Source organism: Mustela nivalis (assembly GCF_964662115.1).
Source record: "Mustela nivalis genome assembly, chromosome: 3".
Taxonomy (NCBI): Eukaryota; Metazoa; Chordata; class Mammalia; order Carnivora; family Mustelidae; genus Mustela; species Mustela nivalis.
The window spans coordinates 127941634-127951925 of NC_139022.1; the positions used below are offsets into that span (position 1 = coordinate 127941634).

General features: G+C 39.0%; 1 protein-coding gene across 1 annotated transcript; it reads right to left on the reverse strand.

Moving 5' to 3' along the window:
* Positions 1-1945: 1945 nt before the first annotated feature.
* On the reverse strand, positions 1946-9753 carry CCNG1 (cyclin G1). The gene is made up of 7 exons (XM_082724549.1): positions 9461-9753; positions 8057-8320; positions 5507-5760; positions 4822-4900; positions 4644-4742; positions 4037-4231; positions 1946-3248 (listed from the first exon to the last, which is right to left on the reverse strand). The coding sequence occupies exons 2-6, from the start codon at positions 8318-8320 to the stop codon at positions 4040-4042; spliced, it is 888 nt and encodes a 295-aa protein (XP_082580675.1). The 5' UTR covers positions 9461-9753; the 3' UTR covers positions 1946-3248; positions 4037-4039.
* Between the last annotated feature and the right edge of the window lie 539 nt (positions 9754-10292).

A 10292-nucleotide genomic window follows, 5' to 3' on the forward strand; every position in this document is an offset into this window, starting at 1 on the left:
GTGGCGTTCGAACCTAACCACCCTGAGATCTTGAGTTGCATGCTCTACTGGTTGAGCCAGCCAGGTGTTCCCCACCAAAATTGGCTTATCTTAATCCATCTCATTTGACTTATATTTACTGGTTTTGGTTTATGAAAATTTACAGGTTTTATACTTAGTAAGCAGTAACAAATTTTTTTTTTAAGATTTTATTTGAAACAAAGAGAGATCACAAGTAGGCAGAGAGGTAGGCAGAAAGAGAAGGAAACAGGCTCCCCGCTGAGCAGAGAGCCCGTTGTGGGGCTCTATCCCAGGACCCCGAGATCATGACCGAAGCCAAAGGCAGAGGCTTTAACCCAATGAGCCACCCAGGTGCCCAGCAGTAACACATTTTATAAAAATTATTCTACTATTATAAAATAGGGAAAGTAAATTCCAAGGTGTTACTCTTCTTATACGATTGTGATGGTAGCACGGAAATTAATGTGGCTAGAATGCAGTTTTGTTTGAAAATTATTCAATTTCATAAGTCCACTTAATTTTTTATTTTGGGAGCTAATGTGCAGAGTGGCTGAGAACAAAGTTTTTGCCTGAATCTGAATCCTAACTCATACACATACCATATCCTAACACATACCAGGTATGGGACTTGGGCTAATCAGTCACCTGTGTGACTCCAGTTTATTTGTAAATTTGGATATCCTCATTCAGTTTGGAGGATTACATAAGAGGATTCATATAAAACATGACAGTAGTACCTGACAGTAAAAAGCCATTATTGCTAGTCACAAATATTATAGAATTGTTATTGTTATTATTTTTTTTTAAAGTAAGCTCTATGCCCAACATGGGGCTTGAACTTAAGACCTCCAAGATCAAGAGTTGCAAGCTCTTCAGACTGAGCCAGCTAGGTACCCGTCTTAGAAGTATCTGGTTTTTTTTTTTTTTTAAAGATTTTATTTTTATTTATTTGACAGGCAGAGATTACAAGTAGGCAGAGAGGCAGGCAGAGAGAGAGGAGGAAGCAGGCTCCCCGCTGAGCAGAGAGCCTGATGCGGGGCTCGATCCCAGGACTCCGGGACCATGACCTGAGCCTAAGGCAGAGGCTTTAACCCACTGAGCCACCCAGGCGCCCCTGTTTTTTTTTTTTTTAAGATTTATTTGAGGATGAAAGAGGGCACAAGGAGGGGGGTTCAGAGGGAGAGGGAAAATCTCAAGCAGACCCCATGCTGCGTGCAGAGCCTGATGTGGGGCTTGATCCCACAAGACTGAGATCATGACCTGGATGAAAACTGAGAGTCAGATGCTCAGCTGACTGTGCCACCCAGGCATCTGTCTGTTGTTTTAGATAGCATGTCACATAATTAGAAACATTAAGGTTCAGGTGCCCTTTTAAAAAATTACACTGAAAAGAGGGATTATTAAGTATATATAATCTTACTCAAGTGCAAAATAAATTTTCTTTTTTTAAATTTCAGTAACTCTTTGCAGTGTTCACTCTGACGTCTTAGTTTAACTGAACATGAACACCTCAAAAATCCCATTTTTCCATTCCAATTACCAATCTAAGCTGACTAACACAGTACCTGTCATTACCAACACCTTGCTGGGATACCTTTTAAGGTAGGACAGTTTGCATAGAACTTCAGGTGGGCAGAATGTAAGGGTGAATTTGTATTGAGAATATCCATAGTAGTGATGAATCTACAAATTACCAATACTGCATCAACACCAACTTTTTAATGCAACTTAAACATATTTGTCCTCATCTTGTGTCTTCTGAAAAGCCACTGGAAAGTAAAGCATCAGTTAGGTCATAGCCATACTATTAATTGAGATTGTGTTTCTGCTATCATGCATCTTCCTGCTAAATTTAAATATACTGGGTGGAGATAGCTTTTTATCGTGTTCCGGTATCACACTGCCAAAACAGTTAAATCAGAACAAAAACTATCCAGCAAAGGAATGCATTTCAATGACTTTATTGAAAGGTATATCCCTTAGTACCAAAACATAATGGTAGTTGGTTAGGCTACCTCTGCCAACTCAAAATTAACCCTGATGTAGTCAATTATTGAAATATATCAGCCTTTTGGGAAAATTGAAGTTATCCACAAAACACAGTTCACAAAACTGTAAGATATATTGTGGTTCTTTGGTTTATTTTCTAGTGCACATTTACCCACAACATGATGTCAGAACTGGGTACAGCCATTATGGATGAACTCAGGCTACTTGCTGCACTGAGTAACTGTCTACAACACTTTTAATGCCGTAGATCTCCTTACAGTCACTGACTTAATAGAAAATCTTGAATACTACCTTAACAACTTCATAATTATGAAGATGCCTACTTACATTTTTTTTTTTAAAGGTTTTACTTATTTATTTGACAGACAGAGAGAGATCATGAGGCCTACTTACATTTTTAAAGACTTTCTTTTGGCACAGGAGGGGCAATTAGTGAAAGTATATTCTTTTCCTTTAAAAAATTCTAAATTAGAAGCAATAGCAGTTTTTATAAAAACAGCCCTCAGTAAAAGTTTCTGGAGTGTTAAATCAGCAAGTTTTTGAAGTGAAGTTATTTTGAACTACTCACACAATAAAAACAAATTTTCTTGATGGGATTAGATGGAGGCAGTAGATATGTAATTATTATCATGGATACAAACATTACCTATTTTTTAGAAAAAATCTTAAAGACAACTTAGTATGCCAAAATGACTAGGCCTGTAGTTTTACTTTTATAAAATGCCTTCAAATTTAAGTATAATTCCCACATATCAATAAAGTTCAATCTCTTGCACTACAGGTACCAAGAAACCATTTTCACTGCCTCGAATAGTGACCCTTGGTATGCCTTAAAAGTGCATTTGTGAAATGTTGGTTTTGATGTCTACCTCCTAATTTAGAATTTAATTAGGTTACCACTTTTAATACCATCTAAATACAATATACTGACCCAATATAGAAGGTTGGGTCAATGTTAGAAATGAAGATTCACAGTTCACCTTCCCAGGCTTGTTATTAACATTTCACATTTATGCTCTTAGCTTTGAATTGTATGCCTCACAGATGAATTCAAATTTATTTTAATTCCCCTATAGCTTATTAATTAGGTAGTTTTGCCAAATCTGAGAACATCAATGCTAATCTAGTTGTGATGTTCTGAGGCTTCACAGCTTAAATCCGTTAAAACATTATGGAATCCATAGCTCAGGATTGTGGAGAAAGGCTTCAGAGAAGAGCTTTTTGTTGCCGTAACAATCCTATTTAAACAAACAAAAAATTAAATTATTAGAATTCTATCAAACATAAATATTAAATTTTAAAATGAACTGTTTAATCGAAGATTTAGAGTCATGTCATATGTAGATGTGTTAACATTCAGTTTGAATAGGAAAAAGTTAAATCACCACTCAGTTAAATTCACATGGCAAGAATTTATATCCTATGATAGTGATGAGATACTCATTTTTTATGCATATAACTACTTTCCAGTATTCCAAATGCTGTAGCAATGGTATACAAATATAGTGTAGAGATATCTGCAGTTTGCAGATACCCAATATGGAGACTATTTGCCATAAACTACATTAATTGTACATCCAAGTTCATACTGATTTTGCTCATAAGCTAACAGTCTCAGTTCGTTTATGGTTCAAACTTTTGGTTGTATTGCCCTGCTCAGGCTTGTGTTAACTTTAGATGTGCCATAACTTGAGAATACATACAGCAAAATGATGTAAAATAGTGTCTTAGTGCTTCTTTTAAAATTTAGGTTTTTAAGGAAGATGTAATTTTCTAAGTGGTAATTTAATGAAGTGGCTAATGTACATTTCAAAGGTTGGATAATTCCTTATTCTTAGGTATTGTCTTAGATATAGCAAATGCCCTCAAAATATTAACTGATTAGATCAGTGAAGTCATTTCCCCCCTTGCCTCTTCTAACTCTTATTCTGAAATTAATTCAGGTTTTTAATTCTTGAATTATAGAATAAAACTATAGCATTGTAAAATTTGCTTTACATGGAGAGTAACTGTGAACCACATTTACCAATTAAGGGACCATTTCGGGAATTGTTGGAAGGTGGGTTATTCTGTAGTAACTATGCTTCAGTTGCCGTGCAGTACGTCCAGAAACAATCCATTTCAACTTCTGAACATTTGGTTTGGAACACTTGTTAGATGAATATTCAGTTAAACACTTGGATACAAGTTCTTGCCAGAAGGTCAAATCTCTGCCATTTATCTGTACATAGATTAAAAAAAACCGTATTAGTCAATAAAAATAAGAGTTCTACATGGGGGGCCTGGGTGGCTCAGGTGGTTAAAGATCCACCTTGATTTCAGCTTAGGCCATGATCTCACGGTCATGGAACTGAGCTCCTGGTCAGGCTCCATGCTCAGTGGGGAGTCAGCTTGAGATTCTCTGTCTCTCCTCTCCCCACCCCCATCCCTGATCTCTCTCTCTCTGTAAAATAAAAAGTCTTATAGTATTTAACCAAAGCAATAAATTGTGGTCTTCTAACATGTGTCTTTCCTTGTTAAAGAAATTTGAGGATAAGCTACTCAAGTTTCATCATTTTACTTCAGGAGATAGTACAAGTGGTTTAGTTTCTTTCACAGCTATTAACACCATTTAGGATATGACCTTGACATACCTTGGAATGTGTCTGAAGACATTCTATTCCTTCTGTTAACTCTACACACTTCTGTGCTTGGATCTCCAGTGCAATGATAGACAATGCCAACACAGAAGGCTAAAAGAGATAAATTCTAAATTAAGTGTTGAATAGAAAATAGGTATAAAAATAGGTTTAGTCTTTATAAAATATTTACCTTTGCTTTAGAAAATATGATCCTGCAGTGGCATGCCTTAAGTTGAGCTTCTAGTCTTTCAAAATTAAGGCTATTCCTCCTTTAAAAAGAAAATGAAAATGAGATTAATTTTATGTAGATGTTACGTGTAGTCAAAAGACAGATGTTTAGAATGACATTGAAATCATTTTAAAATGAAGTTTATGCACACTTATCACAGAAAATAAATTATTTGAGGAATTCCCCTTCCTTCAGGGGAATTAACTTCTTAAAGATACTGTACATGAATTTGAAATAATTTGCTACCCCTCCCCCAAAGTATCATATCATAACTCTCAAGCTTTTTTTTCTTTTCATTTTAATGTACTTCAGCTACTAAAGTTCTTTTTTGATAAATCTGTTAGGTGCTTACTTACTAGGTTCTATGAGTTAAGTAGTCTATAAGTGGAAAATGTAATACAAAAATGTTGAAATGTTCTTTAATCCCAAGAATTAGCCTTCACAGACTTCAAGAATCTGTTGACAACTGGAAGTCTCACTTCTGCGGGACAGTTAAGTGGAATCCAAGGAGCTGCAGCTGTCATTTTATCCCTCCCCCCATTTTACTTATTTTGATTGGAATTATCCCAAGATACTGATTTTATGCAATATCCAGAATACCAGTCTGATTTCCCAATCTCCTTTGGTCAAAACAAAGATTACATACCTTTCAATTGGTAAGTTCTCTTGAATGAGTGAATAGTAGAGTTGCAGAAACTGAAAGGCAGTAGTAGCTTTGACTTTCCAACACACCTTCTCCAATACAATCTTTTCCATTCTCATCAAATCTGAAACCGTGAACCTATACTGGCTTATTCGGATCAAGTCAGTTGCCAATGGGACATTCCTTTCCTCTTCTATTGATTTAACAGCCAAATAGAAGCAGCTCAGCCCAACACACCCAAGGTGCTTGGGCTGTACCTAAAAAGACAGTAAGCCCATGTTTTTAGCTTATTTTAATTAAAAAATAAACAAACAAAAACCACCATAAAGGACAATCAGATCCATTATTATGCAACTGTATCTCTGAGATGTAGTTCTCAATTGTGAAGGACTTAATGAGATCTAATCATAACTGTAGCCTGTCAATGCTATGTACCCACTTGGAACCAATTTTGGAGAAAGTGGACCAAGTTTCAGTATAATGTTTGACTTCAGCCCGTAAAAAATTCCTTTTTCTCTCTTTTTTTTTTTAAAGATTTCATTTATTTATCAGATAGAGATCACAAGTAGGCGGAGAGGCAGGCAGAGGGTGGGTGGGTGGGTGGGACCAGGCTCCCTGCTGAGCAGAGAGCCTGATGCGGGACTCAATCCCAGGACACTGGGATCATGACCTAAGCTGAAGGCAGAGGTGCCCCAGATGTTCTTTTTTTTTTTCCTTCCTAAATCATTGTAGAACTGTAAGCACTATATTCTCTTTGGACCAAATAAATTAACTTGTCAAAGGTTTACAGAAGGACTGAAACTCCTCACGGCTTATGCACAAAAATTTCTTTCTAGGATGTTGTGTTTCTCCAGACTTTGTAGTAACACATAAAATGTTTTTTAAATACTTTAGAACACACTGTTTATACTCTGCCTGTAAAACTCTATCCATATATTAGGAAATATCCAGATATTTCCTAAATATCTATAATGTGACAGAGTCAAACTTCTATCCATCCTAAATTCCAAGTTAAATGAAACTTTTACCAGTGTTTATATGCTCCTTTTCTTGGAACCTGTTCAGCAACATACTTACTCCTCTTTAGGGGTTTAATTATCTTTCTTATCATGCCTTGCATTGTTTGACAGTTACTGGTACAAATACTATTTTCATATAAGATTGTAATATACCTAAGGGACGGATATATATTATTAATCTGTGCAGCATTTATAGATTCAAAGGTAGTGCTCGCACAAGGTGCCTATAAAAGTTTAATTGGTCTGTTGAGAAGTTTCTTGAACCATCCAATTCAACAAATATGGAGTTTCTTCTGTATATGACATATTGTGTCAGGTACTGAGGACTAAAAGAGGAGTTCCATTCCAATTGTCACATCATCTCATTGACTAATGACCATAGGCACAGAAAAGGTAGATGTATTTTTAACAGTTAAGCAAGCTCTGAAAGCTAGCTACATGGATGTCCTGCTTATTCAGGATAGGGGAATAACTACATAAATGCTCCTCTTTCACAAGATATTCTCTTCTCAACTGTATGCCAACGTTTGCTGAAAATGACAAGCTTATGCAAGATCTGAATAGGCCTGAGGCTAAAATAATTAAGAATCTTATATATGTCTGGAGATTAAGAAATATTAAGAAATACACTGTACTGACCCAAGTGGTTCAGAGCATCCAAAAAAAGAAGGAAAAAAACCCACCCAAAACACAAAAGCCTGTAATTCTTAGCCACAATCTAGCATTCTGCCTCTAACACATTTCTTAAACAACAGTAGATAAATGAAAACATCCAACCTATCAAGATGGATTTTATTTTTTAGTATATGTGCTGCCGAAGCGAGCACGGATTTTATTTTTTAAATTTTATTATTTTTGGGCTCCTGGGTGGCTCAGTGGATTAAGCTGCTGCTTTCAGCTCAGGTCATGATCTCAGGGTCCTGGGATGGAGTCCGCATCGGGCTTTCTGCTCAGCGGGGAGCCTGCTTCCCTCTCTCTCTCTCTCTGCCTGCCTCTCTGCCTACTTGTGATCTCTATCTGTCCAATAAATAAATAAAATCTTTAAAAAAAATTTTATTATTTTTTAAAGATTTTACTTATTTATTTGAGAGAGAGAGAGAGAGGGAGAGTGAGCATGAGAGCAGAGAAGGTCAGAAGGAGAAGCAGCCTCCCCAGGGAATTGCAAGCCCAATGCAGGGCTCATGCCAGGACTCCGGAACCACGACCTGAGCAGAAGGCAGTCACTTAACCAACTGAGCCACCCAGGCACCCCTCAAAAAGGATTTTAACAACAGCCAACTCTCATACTGACAGAGTCTGCAATTATTTGTTATTAGACTATTTTTCAATGTCAGAAGTTAAATCTAATGATGGATTATTCTTGACTATAAGGAAGAGTATTCATCAATGCACAGAATCATCAAAATGTTTTGGCTACTTGGTGAAAATAAAAAACGTCAAGTTTATGAATGTCAGCCCAAAGCTACAGCAATTCCATCTCAAAAACACACTAGGCAAAACTAAGAAATACTCTGTAATGTAGCTTTAAACATACCTTCATTTTGGACAGGAATCTGTCCAGTAAATTCACAGCTAGAGAAAATGTCTCCGTGTCGAAGCCAAAGAACTGAGTTAGACTGAGAAGATCTTTTACTTCAAAGTCCCTTAGCCTTGCAGTCATTCTGAGGCCATTATCGTGTGCAGATTCAATTAGTCTCAAGCCGCAGACCTTTGGCTGACATCTCGACTCCTGTTCCAACAGGGCATTCAGCTGGTGTAGCAGTTTCTGAGAGTCAGTTGTTGTCAGTACCTCTATCATCTATATATAGAACAAGGCCCAGAAAGGAGTGTAAGAAAAGCCCTTCCTGCCTTGTATCATGCTAAGTGCTTTATAACACAAGTCTCCCCTCCCCAATGCCCCTAGTGAATCTAAGTCCTTGTAAAACGCCATTTGTTACAACCCCCACCCCACCCCACCCCACCCCACCAGTTGGTCACATTCTAAATTGTGAGTTCTTAGAGGACAGGAGCCTTGCCTTAAAAAAGATAAATGCAACGCTTCAGAGATAGTTGTACAGGTCATTCACCGTCAAGAGATAAATGCATATAGATGCTGTAAGGTGGGGTGCCAAAAACTTTGAAATTAGATGGTACTATGTTCTTCCGCCATATATTCACAACATGAACTACTAATGTTAGTTAATTTTACTTCATTCCTATTTCCTCATCTGTAAAGTGGCTATGAGGTTACTACTACTTATCTCATAGCCTTGTGTGGAAAAATGAGATCACCTAGATATATAGTGCTTAGCACACAGGTACCTAAGAAACGCTGGACAATAATTTATTTCTACGTCTGTAAAATGAGGTTAACAGTATTTCTCTGAACGGCTGTTAAAAATTAAATAACGTGATTCACGTAGAGTTTTGCACAATGCTTGACACACGGCGCCCAGGAATTAACTTTTATTGGTGTCAGGAAAGGAAACTTTAAGGGTGCTCCGGGAACACACGGTGAAGGCGGGAGGCTAATTTGGGTTGCAAAATGTCCCTGGGAGTTTCATTAATGTAAGAGTCGGTATTCCACAGCGACTATGTCCCGGCCACAAGCCAAGGCCCGGATACAAGGATATCTCCCACACCAAGTGAAAGACAGGTAGGAAGGGGATCTTTAAAGCTGCGAGACGAAAGGGGTGGGCAAATAAGGTACCTCTAACTTTATGGGTCCAACTCTTTGGTCCCTGGGCTGGTCCCTGGGACCCGGCAGACCAGACAGTAAGACTCTCCCGAGGTCGGATCTGGCCCCGCCCCTCCAAGCTCCGACTAGCCTGGACTTGTTGCTTACAGCAACGGGACAGTTAATCGAGAAGAAGAGCGCGGGCCGGACCTATCCCTCACCCCACGCCCCCAACCCTGCTCCCTAGCCGCACCACGAAGTCAACCCGAAGTCCCAGCTCACCTTGACCGCGACTACAGCTCTTCAGCGGTAACCACCCTCCCCGGGCCTGCTCTCACCTCACCCCACGGTATCAGATCCGATAGGCCCACGAGGTGAGGGGACTCGCGGGTAAGAGGGGAGAGGCCCGGGGAGGGGGAGCCGTCCTGAGTGGAGGTCTCCGCAGCGCCGCCCAGACGACACTGCCCACGACAGGGTCAGCTCGGAGGCGAAGGGGCCGCTCCCCAGAGCCTGAGTGATATATTGGAGGGCGGGGCTTTCCCCTGGTGGGAAGGGAAGGGGGGGAATTTTAACCCCTGATTGGTGTATTTCTTTTGATGGATGGCCTCATTGGTCCAAAGAGGGCTGGTCTGGGAGGGAAGAAGTCCAGCCAATCAGCACACACTTCCCATTATCCTGGGACAAATTCTCCGCCCCTTGAAACCACGCCCCCTACCTCTAAGCGTCTCTCATTGGAGAATTTCCCTAAGTGTTTTCAATGAAGAGGAGGTCGAACTAAATGCAGCACGAACCCTGTCCCCGGCTCAGGTCTCTTCTAGCAGCCGGATTGGCCAGAATATCATTCCAGAATGGACTGGGAGCTTTTGTTCCTGCGGTTTAGTAGAATTGTTTGACCTCCTCTTTGTAAAAATACAGTGGCCTATTTACAAAACACAAAGTAAAGCCTTGGTTTTTCATTACACATGAAGAGGTGAATTTTTCTATGCGTTGTTGTGTTAAATTTCATAGATTTCTCCTTGTGAGCTTGGAAATCAATTGAGTCTTGCCTTATTTTACTTTGGTATGATTTATCAAAGAATGGAGTTGGGCTAGGTAAATTCTCGATCTTTACCAA

Coding starts and splice junctions, on each gene's coding strand:
- CCNG1 (XM_082724549.1), bottom strand. CDS start 8,320: ATGATAGAGGTACTGACAACAACTGACTCTCAGAAACTGCTACACCAG. Junction 4,901..5,506: donor GAGAACTTACCAATTGAAAG/GTATGTAATCTT, acceptor TTCTTTTTAAAG/GAGGAATAGCCTTAATTTTG. Junction 4,743..4,821: donor TCATATTTTCTAAAGCAAAG/GTAAATATTTTA, acceptor TATCTCTTTTAG/CCTTCTGTGTTGGCATTGTC.